This window comes from Zalophus californianus, chromosome 5, assembly GCF_009762305.2.
Source record: "Zalophus californianus isolate mZalCal1 chromosome 5, mZalCal1.pri.v2, whole genome shotgun sequence".
NCBI classification, from domain to species: Eukaryota; Metazoa; Chordata; class Mammalia; order Carnivora; family Otariidae; genus Zalophus; species Zalophus californianus.
Window position 1 is genome coordinate 123976690 of NC_045599.1, and position 18053 is coordinate 123994742.

Below are 18053 nucleotides of genomic sequence, written 5' to 3' on the forward strand. Positions count from 1 at the left end.
TGAGAAAAATCACAAGGTGATGCTGAAGACAACTGGAGAGTGCTTACCTGAACACCAGGGCTCCATCTCGAAGGCCCAAGGAAATGAAGTCACTGTTGGGTCTCATGGGGCTGTCTCCCCTCCACATCAACAGACCATCTTTGGCAGTTGTCTTAAACCTCATGAATGCATTTGATCTTGATCCGGATACCCTGGGGAAAATACACAAATAATTGTAACAGATCAACCAGTGTCCACCAACGTCCATTCTGAATAGTCGCAGTTTTGTCTGCCAGCCCCGAGGAGCCAGGTGTAAGGGTAGTCTGGCGTTTCTGACACGTACTACCAAGAAATGAAAAATGGCATCACCACCACAAGCTACACGATGGGCCTAAAATTCTGGATCGCTCATTTTGCAGCAGTGTTCCCCTCCCCACACGTGGTGAAATTCCACAAGAGGGCACTTGATGAGTCACAGATTAGCCAGACTCTGGCCAATGCCAGCACCGAGGCTGTACCCCCAATATATACCTCAGTCTTCCCTCTTTCCTGTCCCACCCTCAACGGGCCTTGGAATAGTGTTCCCCATTCCCCAACAGAAAGTGGGTTTCATAATTGCCAAGAGGTTCAAGTTGGTAGCTCTCTGGGCTATGATCATGGCTATGGATGTCTCGCTCTGGCAGTGACTGTCCTTGAGGGCAGAGGAGGGGCGACAGGACAGGGGGCAGAGTGTCAGTCAGACAAGGAAGGTGGCTCAATGGGATCATTGTCTTGAGGCTGCTGGGGCGGAGGCAGGGTGGAGAGGAGCAGGAAGCTGAGAGGAACGGAGGGGTGCTCAGACGGGTCAGTTCCTGCCCCTACAGCCATGGCCGGGGATAGGATCACAGGCTTACAGGTTCTTATCAATTCCTGGGAATAGACTAGCTCAGAAATCTAGTCTCACTAAGGTGACCAGGGTTTCATCTGATATAAGGAGAAGGGCAAGCATGAGGTCTTTAAATAAAAAGTGAGACAGGAGTAAACATAATTCAGTATTGCTCCTAATATGGCACTACTGGGAAAATCTCCTTTTCTATTTTCCTATCCCTTGTACCATCCCTCTCTGTCTCGCCTACCTGCTCAGGAGCTGTAGAGTGTATTCAGTACAGACCCTTCTCAACTTACTGTGGGCTTACACTCGGATAAACCCATCATAAACTGAAAATATCCTAAGTCAAAAATGCATTTAACAAACCTCACCTACTGACCGTCATAGCTTAGCCCAGGTTACCTTAAATGTGCTCAGAACACTTCCATTAGCCTACACTAGAGCAGAATCATCTAAAACAAAGCCTATTTTCTAGTAAAGTGCTGACTGTCTCAGGTGACTTATTGAACACCATACGGAAAGTGAAAACCAGAATAGTTGTACGGGAACAGAATGGTTGTAAGCACATTGGTTGTTCATGCTCATGATGGTGTGGCTGCTTGGGAGTGGTGGCCACTGCCCAGCCCCGTCAGAGAGGATCCTATCACACATCACTGGCCTGGGAGAAGATCACAGTTCAAAATTCAAAGTATGGTTTCTATGGAATGCACATTCCTTTGGCACCATTGTAAAGCTGAAAAATCGTTAAATCAAACTGTCATAACATGGGGACTATCTATAGCGAACAGTGGAGGGGAATCTTGTCTAGGCTTCCCAGAGCCTGACCTAGACAGGAAGAGATCAAGTTTACCTTCCCCATTCAGGGCCTCAGAGTGAAGCAGGGAGAAGCAGGGTCCATAATGGTGACTTTGCCACCAGGCCCGGTGCAGAGAATCCAGCCCTGGCCCACTCCCTAAAGACCTGCTTTTTTCCATCTTTTACTCCAGGCTCCTTCCTTCCCTCACTTGCTCTGGATACACCAATTAGTGTAAGCCAATCATAATGGTTCCATTTCTCTTGCAGTGATTGGTTTAGGGGTGGGCACGTGACCATATTGTTCAATGACATAAAGGAAATTTATCAGAAGGATTCTAGGAAAGGTTCTTTTCCTTTAAAAAAGAGTTGCATGAAAAAAATTTTTACTTCCACTGGATATTGCCCTGATGTACAGCCATTTTACGAGTGTCTTATGGACAGCTGTCTTATAACCATGGAGGGAGTGCCCCTGGAGAATAGCCTGAGGATAACAAGGCAGAAAGATGGAAGAGACTTAGGTCTTTGATGATAGAGTTGAATCTCTGAATTAATCAATCCAGGAACCAGTCTAAGTCTGCACTGCTTGTTACATGATCTAATAAATGCCCATCATGTTGAAGACATTTGAGCTGAGTTTCCTGTTACTTGCAGCCAAAGGCATCCAACGGAAACAGACCCTGATCCTGACTTTTACTTGCAGCTTCACGCACACGCATATGTATGTGCATGTACACACACGTACACAATTGTTTTGGTTTGGGGCCCTGCACCTCCTATTCTCACCAAACCCCTCTACTCTCCCAAACCACCTGGTGCCTTGTACTAAGCCCCAGGGGACTGAAGACTTGGGCCCCTTTCACAGGCCTTGTTTTCTGGGGACTGAATGCCCTTGCATCTTAGGGGAGAAAGGGCTGAAGAAGGAAGAAGCTTTCTCTGGGCCCCATGCCAAGACAACCTAGATAAATACAACATGAGATTAAAGAAATGAAGTGATGTCCGTCTGGTGTGCGTTCAGTTACCAGGTACATCCAATGCCCTGGGATTTCTCTCAACTACTTTTGTCCCTTGAAAATCTCCCAAACTCATCTACCCTAAGAAGTGGGTGCCTTTAGCTTAAAGCTTTGCCTTAGTCTGTTAAGATGTAGTCGACCTGAAAAGGAAGGAAAATTCTAGAAAGATAGTGCTGGTGGCAGGGTGGGGGATGGCACCCTGTAAACTACAAAGAACCAGAAGAGGAAAAAGAAAGAGAGAAGGGCAAACTGAAAGCACCCCCTATGAGCCTGGCTAGGGTGAGGACTGCCTAGGACCAGTCTTTGCCTTGTGAGCATGCGATTCCGAATCAGGAGCTTGGACGCCAGAGCAGGGCTGGAGCTTCTGTCACCAGTAGAAAAAGCCATGGCTAGGACTTGGGTATCTCCTTGGACCAGGCTCTTGTATCCACATGAGGAGAGCTGAGAAGCCGCTCACTGAACTGGCCAGAGCCTGAAGAGGACCGTGGAGCTTTGCAGAGGAAGACACAAGGTAGCGCGTGGACTCAAAGACTGTCTGGTGGCCACGGGGGCACTTCCACTGCCGGCTCCAGGCAGGACTGCACACTGTGGCCGCAGGACAGTGTGGAGCCAATTGCCCGGCCTGGGCAATCACACTTAGAACCCCGGCTTGGGGTGTGTCAAGTTCTCACTGCTTCTCAAAGCCCCAGTATTGGAAATCCCGGGGCTGGGCATGCTCGTCTCTCCAGGCCCTCTGACCAGAAATGGTTTGGGTTGTTTGTAATGGGGTTGTCTGAAAGGCGGCACTTTTCAAATTGAGTATTTTTGTCTGTTTGTTTTGTTCTAGTTCTATGTCTATTTTGTGCCCCGCCCCCCCCCCCCACCGCCAAAAGACCATGTCTCAATGGCCTTCTTTGAGAATTATCTTCTGGCAAGTAAGATAAGGAAAAGTCCTGGGAAAGACTTCGAAGAATCGACCTTCACAGAGATAGGGAAGGTGCCCACTGTAATTTATTACCTCTTGAGGATATCTGGGTTGTCATAGACCAGGTAACTACGGCCCATAAACTGCGGGATCTCGATGGCTTCTGTGATGGCTGAGATAGAACAGAAAATGGAGGTTACATGGTATTCAGCTCTCTTGACCCCAGCCCTCAACCCCAGGGCAGGAAAATACAAAGGAAGCCAGCTCCTGGAAATGGGACATTTAACAACTTGTCAGCCCCTTCCTCTTGTGTGCACACACACACTTGGCCAGGTTTGGAGCTGCCTGTCATGGCCTGGGGTTGGTGTCTCCCTGTGGTCGCCTCCCTGGGGCTGGCTGTCACTGTTATTGGCCTCAGCACTACTGAGAAGTCTTTGCAGTGTGTTGAAACTTGAACTGTGCCCAATTATTCTTGGAAGCCAAAGAGCAGGTCGTGGGCCATGTGGGGAACAGCTGGGGATAACCCTAGATATTCTCCAAGGGAGGCAGAGAAAACAATCCCCAAACAAAGCCCACCAGGATTTCATGATCTGAAGCCAATCTGCCCCAGGATTCCTACTTCTTCAGCCATGACCTCAAGAGACTGGTGAAGTAGGCGGGATAAGGCTTTGGCTCGTTTTTTTTACAAATCACCTTCCAGTGTCATGTTTTACAGGAGCTTCACCATATTCTCATGGAGTAGCAGGGAGTATGGAGGAGGGCTGGTCATTCCCCTTTTATAGAAGAGGAAGCACAGGAATCATCAAGGATTTGCCCAAGATCACACAGCAAAGAGAGCATAAGACCATAAACCAGAAGGGCTCTCCTCAATTCTGGCCCTCAGCCCATATTTGACTTTCCAGTATCTTAGAAGTATATTTCTTTCTTCCTAATGTCTCCTCCCCTTGTTTTCCTAAGGAATCACCCTTTTCACACAGCAACATCTTTCTCCTCTTTAGAAAGACACAGGAGTGACCGTTGAAGGAAATTAAGATAGAATGAATCTCATTTTCAAAGAAATGTGCAAAACGAGAGAGAATAAGTCAGCTTATAAAACCAGTTAGAGTTTCACAAAAATATGTGGTTGAGGCAAAGAAGACACTGAGCTGACTCTACACCCAGGGGAGAAAATGTATAATTATTTGATACGAATGAACAGTAGGAGAGTTTAAACTTCTAATTATGAAAAGAGAAAGAGAGAGAGAGAAAGGAGAGAGGTAACAGCAAACCCCCAAACCCAATGACATTGAGTCCCAAGGATAACTTCCTCTGTTGGCAGGTCACCAACAGCAGGTTCCCACAATGTTTTCATAAAAAACAAAATTAAAAAAAGGAAGGAAGGAGGTAAGGAGGAAAGGAAGGAGGGAGGGAGGGAGGGAGGGAAGAAGGAAGGAAATAAGAAAAGCAAAGACAGACAAGTGGAACTTTAACAATTTGGGAGGTAACTCTGAAGAAACTGCTTTAGTGCTGACACATCTCAGCTCTGATCAGGGGGCTGCCAGCGCGGGGCGGGGGGGCCACTGGAACCAAGAAAGGCTCTATCTGGTGCAGTAGTCCCCACTTTTTCGTGGGCTTGCTAGCCACGCTTTCAGTTACTTGTGGTCGGCCGTGGTCCAGAGGCAGATGATCCTCCTATCATCAGAAAGTCAACAACTGCCCAATACTAGGTCACCGTGCCTGCGTCACTGCTCACACTTCATCCCACCGGACAGACATTCCATCTCACAACATCGCCAGAAGGGTGAGGACAGTCCAGTAAGATATTTTGAGAGAGAGAGACCCCAGTGACATCACTTAGATTCCATACGTTGTTGCAAGTGTTCTATTTTATTATCAGTTATTGTTGTTAATCTCTTACTACGCCCAACTGAGACACTACACTTGGTTGTAGGTGAGCACGTCCAGGAAGAGACAGGGAATATACAGAACTCTGTACCGTCTGTGGTTTCAGGCATCCGCTGGGGGTCCTGGCAGGTTCCCTCCCCGCAGATCAAGTGGGGGAGGGTGACTGGAGCTTCAAATTCTGGCCGCCCCACCAGCCTCTCTCCCTTCTGGTTAAAGAGGGTAAGAGGAAGGAGGGAGGGAAAGGAAGGGAAGTAGAGGGAGGCAAAAAGTGCGATGCAAAATAGCAGGAGCTGAGGAGAAGAACAAAGGGGAGGAAGGAGAGCGAGGGGAAAGGAGAAAAGAAGCTGACGAGTAAGGAAGGGAGAGCCAGGTGCCTAGGGGCACCTGGGGGAAGGGGAGGGAGGGAGTGGGGGAAGCAAGGCAGGGAGGGAGGGAGCCCGAGTGGAAGTCGAAATGAGAGGGCCAGAGAAGAGGGAAAAGGGGGCTTGTAGGTGGCAGGCAAGCCCCTAACTTCAGGATAGGAGTGCCCAGGAGGGAAAAGGAGAGGGTATCCAAGCTGTCAGAGGAGCGGTTCCCAGAGCTAAACCTAGCCGAGGCCCCCCCACTGGGTTTGGCTCACCCCCAGGGTGAGAGGCGCAGGCCCTGCTGTTACTGGCCATGGGCGTGGGCCTGCTCCCCTGGACTCCCTGAAATGGTCAGAAGATGCTCGTCCCACGTCAGCGGGGCACACAGAGAGCCTCTGCGGGGTCTGTGTGAGCCGGGCCCAGCTGCCTGCCAAGCGGGGCTCAGGCGCTTCCCAAGCACCATCTCAGGGCTGGTGGCTCTACAGGGAGGATTCCCGCCTCCTCCCCCGTAGAGTGGCCGAGTCCCCCACCACTTACCCCGTTCCCCTCTGCATGCACTTGGCCTGCACGGGGTGCCCTCCCTGGCAGGAGCCCAGAGTGCTTTAGCAGTGTCTCCTGGAACGTCCTGTACTTACTATTGAGGCAGTGGTTCTCGCACTCTGCCAGCCGTCAGCATGGAACAGAAGAGGGGAAGTCGGAATTCCACAAGTCACTGGAAACCAGCCTTGTTTCCCCCATAAAGCCCTGAGAGGGCCCAGCCGGTCCTCTCAGGGGAATGGGAATAGGAGTCCCACAGGGATGGCTGGAATCCCTCTGGGCACACTTAGCACCAGCTCCCCTCCCTAAGTCTCTACTGCATAGTGGGGGTGGGGTTTGGGGGGGGTGCAGACAGAGCAGGGATGTGTCTGCCCTCAGACACTTCTGAGGCTCCCCTGACCTTGAACTAACAATCCCCATTTATTCTAAACCTGGAGAAACAGTTCTTTGCTGAACAGTTACTTACCTTGTCAATGATTATTACTTTTCTTGCCTCTAGGCTATGCGTGAAAGAGGAATGATAAGCCAGCCAGCTGCCTCTTTTCTCTCTGTAGTGGAAAAATATCCCCCCAGTTCCCACCCCACCGGCCCTCTGCAAGATTCCAGAGCCCTGCTCATTCTGTGATTAACAAAGGGCGGGGGAAGGCTCCAGAAAGGACCCGACTGAATATAAAATGGTGAAAATATACTCACTGCAGGCAGTTTATCTATGGATAAATATGAACTCTGTACTAGAACATTAGAGCTGGAAGCGACCATCTAGCCCTTTCCAGCCCTTTGTAGTTTATTTAAATATTGTAAACATGATGATATTTTATCCTAACCCAATTTTTTCTACCTCGTCTTTTCTTCTGCGGCAAAGGCACTAATCAAAAAGTGTTTTTGTCACGTCTTCACATTTATACCTAAAAGACTGTGCCATCTGCCGACACAAAAAAAATACCCCGATGAATAGCAGCCGCCAAGCCAGGCAAGGCAAATTTTCCACCTGAGGGACTTGAAATTCCCAACAGACTATAAGGAGTTGATGGAGTGCTGGCTTGTTCTTACAGTTACAGGACCCCAGAGAAGGAAGGGCCTGGGGGGGCTGTAACCTGACTTTCCCAACAGCATCCTGATGGATGGCCGCTGGGCCCAAGCAGCTCCTTCATCCACAGGGTAGCACCCTCCCTTGCAGGACAGTTCTACTTGGTCCAGAATTCGTGGTTCCATGATGCTGCCTCGGTAGCCGGAGTAACAATCACCAAATACCTTCCCAGGACCAGCTTTCAACCCTCTCAAGATCAACATCCAGGCTGGACATCCCCACATTGTTCCATTGTTGAATGATACAACGTGCTAAGGAAGAAACGGTCCCTGTAGTCTGCATAAGGAATATGCTGTATTCATTTGTGTTTTTATATACTGAGTTTTCTTAAATTATGGCCTGTGTTTACTGAAGCTGTTTTTTCACACAGTGGGACCAGAAAAAGTAACATCATCTAAATCAGACCTCCCAAGGTGCTGTGAATTGACTAAATACAATAGAAAATGTTCGAAATGTTGTGTTTGTGGAAGGTGTGCAATGATGAGGCAAGACCGGATCCTGCAGGACTGAGAACCGTGGGCCCAAGGCCGGCTCGCTGTCAGTTTTGAGTGCGGAGCAGCTCTCCTCCGCAGAGAAACACCCCCATCTAGCGGCGTGATGGGTCCTGTACGCTCCAAATCCAAACTGGTCAGTAATGCAGGGAAGGGAAGAGTGGACAAGGGCTCAGAGTTCTTTCCCAAATGGCCAGTGTGCTATTGGCTGGGAGAAGCCCTGGGAGACAGCTGCATCCTCTATCCTCGTCTTGGGACACTCAGATCATAGCCGAGGTGCCAGGAAGCCGCCCGAAGAGAGAGCTGTGTAAACTGGGGTTACTCGGGATTACCCAAGCCTACCTGACCACAGACCCCCACTCCCATTTTGTGTCTGTGAACGTATGTTGTCTGTCTTTGCATATGTGCTCAAAACAGCCATTGATATTTCTTAGAACCTAATTTTGTACATGAGCTTCGTGAAATTCTGCTTTAACTTACTAGTAACTTACTTAGATACAAGAACTCTGAGGGACCGGATGCAAGATGGGTAAATTTGGATTAGAGTAGAGCAAAAGAGAAAAGAAATCCCTAAGGATGGGGCATACCTTTTCTGAGGAGGGAGGCCCTGGTAACACCCTCCTGGGGCGATGAGAAGGGGGTCTCAGTATTGGGGTGCTCCATGGGGTGTCTAGATTTAGGTAGCAGAAGGCACCTGAGAGTGAGAGCCCCTAAATGGGAGGGCAGGGGACCACCGAAGTCAGGCCTTATGATTTCCTTAGGCATCTGCAGTTAGAAGTAGGAGAACTGGCTTCTCCTGGCCTGGTGGGTTCCGCAGGTTGGGGCGGAGAGGTTGGGTTTTCCATAGCTGCTAGTGCTATAGGGAGCCCACAGTGCCCCGGGGGCAGTGAGGAGCTCAGTGGGAGCTCGAGGCGCACTTCTGTCTGGGCTCAGCCTTGCAGGGACAAAGGGGGAGGTCCCTAAACCACTGTGATGGTCTGGGTGTCTAGACCATTCCAGGATGGGCCAGAGTTTCTGGTTCCAACCCTCCTGTGCCACCAAGAGGCGAGAAGAGGTGCCAATCTCCCAACGAGGGCCCTAGTGGAAATCACCTGCGTGCCACAAACTCCCTGACCAGGTTAGAGAAAACCAGACTCAGCAGGGACCCCCAGAGCTAAATTGCTGGCGGGGAAGGTGGTATGGATTGAATGAGGCCTGGCGCTGGTGACTTCTGCAGTGTGGGTTGCTCAAGGTAAAAGGACCACTTTAGCTTCCGGAGGGGAAACTAAGAGTAGGTTCTTGCTTTTGAGAGATGATCTGGTTATCGGGGAGGGAAAAAAAAAAAAAAATCCAAACTTTTAAATAGAGGAAGCTATGTGTCACCTTGCTGGATGGGACAAGACACCCTCCTGTCTGCCTGTCAGGACTCATCCTGACAACCAAGGATGGCTTCTGAGCATTCTTGGTCTCTCCCACCAAGAATCTAACCAAACTTTTAGAATGTTCTTCTGTGTTTCTGTGGAATAGTATAGCTGCCCACCTCTCTTCCTTCCCTTTCCAATCCTCACTCGGGACTAGATGCTCACGCTGGTATTACAGCAGCCCACGTGACAACTGCATGCCACCGCGTGCCCGTTGGGGCCTGGAAAAAATTGTCCTTAATGGCCCTAACCCGCGCCCAGTCTCCCACGAATGCTCTCAAGCCATAAACAGGAGAAGAAATGACTTGCTACGGGCCACGCCCCCCCCCCCCCCCCCCCCCCGACGGAAGCCTTCCTGGAGGGGTAACAACTGCCGTTTGGGCAGAAGCACTATCTTTATTTCAAAGCATAAGGAAATACTGATACAACACGAGGGGAGCTGATAGTCGACCTGGGTTTTACTCTGGGCTCGAGCCTAGCACGTTCCAGAAAAAGAGGCCTAAACGCCCCCCAGATCCCCCCGCCGCTGTCCACTCCCTCGGGTCGTGCCAGGAGGTCCAGGCCCTCCCTGGAGCTCTGACTCTTCAAGCTGGTGATACTTGCTTCTCACTGAACCCGAACCCACAGTTATGGAGCTATAAACGTGAGCACTTTATATCTGTTACGGCTAATGTTCTGCAGCAGAAAATGAGGGTTAACGAGACCACAACTTGTCCTGCCCTTCCTCCTCTAATTCTCAAAGCTAAACGTTCATGTAAGCCTTGGGCTTTATATATTGACCATTAAGGTGAGCATTTAAGGCAGGAGGAAACCTGAATTGCCTGTGGTAAAGTTTGAGACCCAGGAAACTCAAACACTAATGTGTGAAATCCAAACTCAATTTTCCAAACAGAATGGGCTACTCTTGAACTGAATCTCCGCAAGTACACGCTATTAGCCAAACAACAATTTGCTTGTTAGAATTATAATCAGGATCTTTCAGAAATGGATCCATCACTCTTCTTCAGAGGTTCATCACTAGGGTGAGCTATGTTAATAAACATATTTCTTATAATTTGCCATGCAGTTTTCAAAATTCATTGAAATAGAATACTACGCAGGCTGCCAACCAGCAAATGAGCATTCATACTTCCCAAGACTGCTGCAAAACAACTTCTCCTACTATTCCATACACCGCAGCATCTACCTGTAACTGACCATCTTCTCCTAAGCCCTAATTCTGATAAAGTTAAGGAACCTGGAAACAGATGGGAAAGAGAGAGAACACATCCCTTCACTTAGGCTCACTGCCTTATTTCTTTTTGGTTTTTTTTTTTTTTTTAGTTTGGCCTGATGCATTTTTTTAGTTCCCAGGCAGGTGAGGCCATACTGATACTTGAAACAAAAAGATCCAATGGCCCAACATGATGACCATATACTGGTAGGCCTCTTCCAGACATCAGGTCTGTGGCCTCTGCCTCCCTAGGGCAGGTGGAAAGTTCCATCCAGTAGGGACTCAAGGCCTGTGACCTGCTCTAGCTTTCAGACAAGGGCGGGTTGGAAGCTGAGTAGTTCACAGCAGGTGTAGTGGATTTTCTTTTTCTCACCAGCAACAATAATGGTGAGTACTGGTTGAGTACTTAATAGGCCTTCTCCTCAGGAATATGCATCACCTCATTTAATCTATGCTACCACCCTCTGTGCTAGACACTATTGCATCATTATTCCCATTTTACTGATGAGGAAACCCAGGCACAGAGGAAACAGCATGAAAAATAACACTTTACAGAAGGTTATGTATCCTTTAGTAGAATTTATATTTTTCTGTACTGGGCAAGATTTCTCAGATCTCTCCTTATTGCCTTCGCCGGTAGGGGTCAACACAGTTATCAGCCTATAAAGCCCAGGCATCCACCTATCAGGATAGGCTCTGGGCATGGCTCAGAGGCAGGCGTCGCGGAAGCCCCCCTACACGATGATTTAACCTTTCGAATGCTAGACCATCAGGGGATTCCCAGGGAAGACGCCCCACTGTTACCGAGGTACTTCGGCACTATAACTCTTCTTTAATAGAATGATTAACCATGTGACATGCCACCTAATATGTTCCTGAACTCATTGCCCAAAACCACGCACATGGCTGTCCCGGGATTCCCAGCCCCTCCCGGAAGGATCTGTCCCCTGTGCTCCCGGAGACACAACTCCCCCCCCGCCCCAGCACAGTGCCTACCTTTCTGGCAGTGCAGCCCCTCGAAGCCCAGGGGACAGTCGCACTCATAGCTCTCCTTCCTGGGCCGGCAGCTGCCCCCGTGCGCGCAGGGCCCCGCCACGCAGGGGTGGGCTGCGTTCTCCACGTTCACGCCCCGCGTGAAGTCGTGCTTCATGTGGATGGTGCGGTCGTTCAGGATGATCTGCAGGGGACAGAGGGTCAAGACGTTCAGGCACTCGGAACACATCTCTGCAGTCTGCTAAAGCCTCCCTCGTACCCGCACCTGCACGACGCGTGCTGAGGGAGCTTGCGTAAAAGAGAAAGGGTCCAGATCCGGTTTTTATCGCCTTGTAAAAGCGATACAGGAACCGAAGTGACTACCTGTGGCCCTTGGGAGAATCTGCAGAGAGGAAAGCATCCCCTGGCTCTGGAAGATTCCAGGGGGTCATAAAGAAGTCCCATTAATACAAAATGAGAGTTCTCAACCTGGCTGCCTGTTAGAATCGCCTGGGGGACTTTAAGAAATGTACTGATGCCGGGGTCCCATGCAGGTCAGTTGGATCAGCATCTCTGACGGTGGGATCCAGTCAGCAGTCACTTTTAAAAAGCTTTCCAAGTGATTCTAAAATGCAGCCAAGGTTGAAAGGTGCTGCTGTAAAACCGAGGAAGAAAGAATACAAAACAGGCAGGAATCAAAGGGGGACTGATGGCTGGCTCCTGGTTGGCGGTGGGGCTGGGAGAAGCTTCTCCCTGTATTGCTGTGTTCTTCTGGCCAGTGGTCTCCAGGGAGTCTACAGCTACATCAGCTGGGACTCCCCGATTGTCCCACCCACTCCTCTACCCTCGCTCCCTGACACTCTTGGATTCCCTTCCTCTCCACATCCCCTTCCCCACCATTAAAAAAAAAAAAAAAGAAAAAAGAAAAAAAGTTCTTAGTACTGCCATGCAAATTCACGGACAAGAGAGCTCCTTTGCCATCACCCCCTTTTACCTGCAGTGGGGCTCTAGGAAAAATGATGAATTATAGGGAGAAGTTACTGGGCTTTCCAGCCCCAAGTAAATGATGCAAATGTTTTCAGCCCTTGACTTGGAGAGTGTGTTTATTTTGAGCTGTGGGTGTTTCAGTGTCATGCAGGCTTTGCAGAACCTGGAGACGGAACACCTCTCAGAAAGACCTCTGCCCTGCAGGGGGTTCTAAGAGGTTAGCCATGGTCTTTCCTGCCACTAATGCATGGTTCCACAGGCTTGCCTAGTCCTTGGAGGGTGTCGGGAGAGTTGGGAGAACACTTTTTTCCCCCAGTTTTGAATCTTACAACCTGCGAGAAAGTAGCCAGCATCCTTCTATACTCATCCCCTTTTCATGCTCCAAGTGAAAGACTGTGAAACGGAGTCATACGTATTTGAGACAAGCCAAGATGCTACCATCCACCGCAGGACATGGCACAGCCAATGACTCAGCCCCTGGGAGGGGAGGGTGGCCTTTCCAGGAGGTGAGGAGGAACGGGTTATGTGTGTTGTGTGAAGGGAAGAGGGGCAAAGCCTGACAAAGGTGGGGAGGGAGAGTGAGGCCCCTTAGCATCTCAGCTTGCTTTCTAAGTGAGAATTTCAAACACACGATTAAACATGGCCAACCCCGCTGATGGGGGCCATGGGCTAAGCTGAGGTGTCACTGACATCACTGTTCAGCAACACAGGGAAACACATCAGGGTCAGCAAGTATTGCCTGGTCCCTTTTGTGGGACCCACGCTGGGATACCAGAGAAGGACAGAGCCCCGTGGGGCCTTTCTGAGTGCCCGGATGTGTAAATCACGATAGGACCGCCTTTCACTGGCCTCCTTCATTTTACCCTCCCTCATGCTTCATGCCAAGGCTAGAAAGGATCAGTGGCCCACCGCCCACCATTGGTTGCTAAAGGAAAACAGGAGGAAGCTGATATCCAGGAATCGAATATGCCTTTCTTCAAATCTTTTTTCTCCCAGGGTTTGGCGGTCCTGGGAATCTGGTTTTGTGAGTCAGCCTGCCTGTCTGTTACAGACAAAACATGTTATCATAACCAGAGAGGTCACGGGCAGCCCCAAGAGAAGGAATAACAGACAAATAGGAGTGCGGTCAGTGCCCTGTATCTTTAACTAGCTGAAGCATTTTTTTTTTCTGAACCTTCTACGGAAGGATGTCTTCATCTATGCTCTTAAGAGCTTGGTTACATGATTGATGAACAACAACTGCTAACTTGCAGGGGTGGCAATGGGGGTGGAAGTGGGGATGGGGGTTGGCTCTTGACTTGAGCCGACTGCATAGTAACCCCAAAGAGAAGCACAGAGCCAAGAGTTGCTAGGAGACTCCATTCGCCTCCTTCCCTTTGCTAGAAGCATCTGCGGCCACCTGATGCCTGTTCCCTCCCTCAGCACTGCCCGGATCCTCTGGTGGATTGGCTGTAAAGATTCATCTTCATTGAGTTGCATTCATGGAGTGTCTGCTGGACAGAGGCCCTGGGGCAGAAGTTATAAGAAAGTAGGGTTGGAAAGCTCTGTTGCTAGCCTTAAAAAAAGAAAACCTCAAAACTTTCTCCAAGCTTCTTTTTTGGAGGCATGGGATTATACCGATCATAGTTCTCAATTCCAACGCCGGTAGACAAGGTCATACAACAAACACGCACAAATAAAGCTGGTACCTTCTGGATGCTCCCACTAAACGGCATCAGGATGCCCGAGTTCTTCTTCACGTCATCATAATTCGGGACTCCACCAATAAAAATGTCCGTGTTGCACTTAATCTGTGTGAAGCCTCCCTGCCAACAGAGTAGACACGAAACACGGTATAGCTTCAGAAAAGATAGTCAAGACTACCAACTGGTAGACCTAGTACCCTGGGGACTCACCCCAAAAGGCTGGTGGGACTTCCACATTGGTTTGCATTGCCACTTACCCCCTGTTTGAATGTCTGTAAGTATAGTAACCTCTCTGAGACTCTGTTTTACCATTTATAAAATGAGAGCCCTAATATCTACTGCAGAGAGGTGTCATAGTGCATGTGGTAGACTGCATGACTGCCCACCAGTGTTCAGCACTTCTCCAGAAGCACCCCTCTCCTTACAGGAAGATCAGCTCCAATCTATTGATCTTGAGTGGGGCCAGGTAACTGGCTTCAGTCAGTAAAACGTAGGCAGAAGAGAAATGAATCACTTCTGCACAGAAGCTTTCAGAGCCAGAAAGGGGGGCTCACAGTGGACTCTCAGCCTGGGTGTCAGATTCAAGCTGCACCTGACCAGGGGCACCTGGATGGCTCAGTTGGTTAAGCATCTGACTCTTGGTTTTGGCTCAGGTCATGATCTCAGGGTGATGAGATCGAGTCCTGCATCGGGCTCCACACTCAGCTGGGAGTCTGCTTGGGATTCTTTCCCTCTGCCCACCCCCCAAATAAATAAATAAAAAATATATATATTTTTAAAAAGCTGCACCTGACCACGGATGGACATGTAAGTGAGAAATAAGCCCTTACTGGAACTGCTGATATTTTGGAGCTGTTTGTGATTGATGCTGGCACAGTCTAGCCTCTCTTGGAGGCTGAGATCCTGCTTACTTAGCACTTTGCCCACAGTTGGATGCATAATCAGCATTCCTGTCTGACCAGCTATTGTTATATTAGGCAGTGGTAAAGAGAGAACCTCTTTAGGCCAAGAGAAAAGGAAGGCGTGGTGGGTGGGAGGCATTCCTTCTTATCAACTACGAAGGGTAGAGAAATTCTTCTATCTTCCAAATTCTGAGAAAACTTCCCATGTTAGCCCCCAGAGGTTTCCCTGTTACTGGTTATTTCAACAGCCTAAACTCTCATGCGTGGGCTAGGCATTAAGCTGTGTGTAATATTTAATGTTAACTCCTTCAGATATGAGCTGTAAGCAAAAAGTTAAAATGTTCTAACAATTAGAGATACATTGAAATTTGAGATCTCTGTGATGAATACTCTTTAGGTAACGTAAGTCAGGTTTCCTCTTACTTATGGTAAAAAGAAATATAGATAGTAGCAGCATTTAGTCATTAATTTAGCCAATATTATTGGGCATTACTGTGTCCCAGGCACTAAATGCTGGACAAACAAGAGGAAATAAGGAAGACCCGGTTCCTGCCCTCCGGAGGCTTACACAGGCAGGTGGGATTAGCTCAGCAAGGACTGTTCCGGTGACTCTGGATGCACATGGGCGGGGGGTGTCCCATATCCTGCCCTAGACCCAGAGAGTCGGTGAGGTGGTCGAGGAAGAGTCAGAATTGTAGAAACTGGCCAAAGTCAGGGCTTGAGGGGAAATAGTAGGTATAGGGCGGAGGCAAGGAGGGACCAGATCCTGCATGCATAGAAATTTACCCTGTACCCCAAAAGCAGTGAGCTTTACGCAGAGAGAAAATAGTCCTATCTGTGTTTTAGGCAGATCACAGGCCAGAGGGAGGAGAATGGATATGGCTCAGGTCAGAGTAGGGAAGGGGAGACAGGGAGGGCAGAGAGGAAGGTGCACCATCTCAAGGGATGCTCACAGTGTTCAGGTGGCCAGGTCCAGCCAGGTAACGGCAAGGAGGTCTCGACTGGAATACAGACAGCACAGCCTTCTGTCAATAACCTTCAGGCAGCTTCCAGGGTTCTTATTTAACTGGCCAGGGGTTGGGGGGAGGCGGTGCTCATCAAAGAAGCGGAAGAGCTTTCAGGAATTCTAGTGGCTGCCTGGAATACTGCCCCAGACAGCAGCTGTGACCACACACCCACAGGCACCCATCACTGTCACGTCTTAGCTCTTACCCAAAAGTTCAAATCGGCTAATAAGAAGAAAGGAGGAAGGCTGCAGGGTCACAGGGATTTCAGAGAAATAGGCTGTTTTGAAGACTGAGTTATAGTTGTATCCAGGGAACGGGACCCGGCCTCCTGGGGTGAGATCTGCTTCCTTTTGGTTGTTCATCAGAGTCCTCCCCCACCTCCTTCCTGTTGACCAGAGGCAGGCCCGCAGCTGCCCCACCCATGGGGAACCGCAAGAGAAAAGCAAATAGACCCCACCAAAATGAGGCTTCGTGTCTAGATCTGCCACTTCTATTTAGCTGGAAGTGGATGGAAAATCTGAGCAAAGCCACTGGTTGGGGTTTTCTGGAGCCCTCAGAAGCACATCCCTTCTTTAAGTCTGGCTTAGACTCAACCCTGGACTGTTGGTATTTCTCAGCTGAGCAACCCAAGGTTCGGTTCGGCTTCAGTGTGGACACTTAGGAGCCAACGTCGTGGGTTAACCCCCAGAAGTGTTCGCTAACCCCATCCATCTCTAAGCTCTAAGACCACTATTCCTAATACCATTGCTCTATAACCAAAAGGGTCAGCCATGCCTTTGAACATGGTATGGGCAGCTAGCTGGGGGGCAGAAACCCCCCGGGGAAGATGTGATTAAGGCTCAACTCACTGAGATCAAGCATGGGGACTTCCACTCCTGTCTTAGCGCTACCTCAAAATAAACAAACAAAAAACCACCTCACATGTACCCAGAATAGCTACACCTTTACCCACATGTTTATATTGCTTTCCAGGTGGGAGCTGCACTCCAGCTTCGGTCTGTTCCAAAAGCCAATAGGGAGGCACTGGTTCTACCATACTGGTTTAATTCTCATTCTCTGATATGGTAGCAATAGAAATTCTGAGGTATGGTTTTTACCTTTGTGTTGTCTCTTCCCTGTAGAATTCCAATGGTACATACCATGTCCTGAAGAGTTCCTTACTTATAATCAAAGGCCTTAACCCTACTATCTTCAAATATCCCCATTCTGAACTTTTGTTCCTTTGGTACAAATGTTTGTAACTAAGGTCTACAGAGATACAATGCTTTTTTGAATTTATATTAAATCAACATACAGTCAAGTCTATAGCTGTGAATTTCTACTTCTATCTTGGACTAAATTCCAGCTGTTAGAATTTTCTGGCTCATACCAGAAGTGATTCCTGTTCTCCCTTTAAAATCCATCTCCCTCCCTCTCTCCCTCCCTCCCTCCCTTTCTTCCTTCCTCCCTCCCCCACTCCCTCTCTGTTTCCCTTCCTTCCCTCTCTCCTTCCTTACTTCTTTCCACAAATACATATAGAACACTTTCTAAGTTTGAAGGGTGCTCACCTCTTGAAGCAGAACCCAGTTTGGGACTCTTCTAATCCTGAGGAGGTCCTTGGTTCTGACAGGACCTCCCACCACAGAACATATGTGTTCTTCCTTTTTTCTTCTTCACCCCAATACCTCTTTCCTCACCAAAAGTCTCTTTTTCTTCCTTTTCTTTTTTCTACCAATCCATTTTCTTATCAGAATACCCACATTCATTAATGTCCTCTTTAAATTTGGAGATGTACAGAACAAGGACTGCTGGGAATTAAAATAGTAGAAAATCTAAAGTCCCCTCTGTTTTAGGGGGACTAAATTTTTTGTGTGTAAAGAATCCTAGTAGATTATAATTTAAAACAAATTTCTCTTATCTCTTCTTAAAAATGTTCTTTTCTTTGGACATGGCCTTAGAAACAAAATCATGGATGAAAGTTATAAACTTGAGTAGAAATTCTGTGCTCT

General features: G+C 48.8%; 1 protein-coding gene across 5 annotated transcripts in view; it reads right to left on the reverse strand.

The window, feature by feature from the left end:
- Positions 1 to 18053, reverse strand: part of EGFLAM (EGF like, fibronectin type III and laminin G domains) — a 188279-nt gene that overhangs the window by 11145 nt on the left and 159081 nt on the right. For 2 of the 5 annotated variants that reach the window (XM_027606812.2, XM_027606813.2), the window contains exons 17-20: positions 14160 to 14276; positions 11509 to 11689; positions 3650 to 3728; positions 48 to 191 (exon numbers count right to left, since the gene is read on the reverse strand). In XM_027606812.2, coding sequence (XP_027462613.2) covers positions 48 to 191; positions 3650 to 3728; positions 11509 to 11689; positions 14160 to 14276 — 521 coding nt within the window. Of the gene's footprint in view, positions 1 to 47; positions 192 to 3649; positions 3729 to 3881; positions 4423 to 6419; positions 6468 to 11508; positions 11690 to 14159; positions 14277 to 16011; positions 16084 to 18053 lie in introns of those variants that run through there. The other 3 variants (XM_027606815.1, XM_027606816.1, XM_027606814.2) reach the window with 3 other exon arrangements.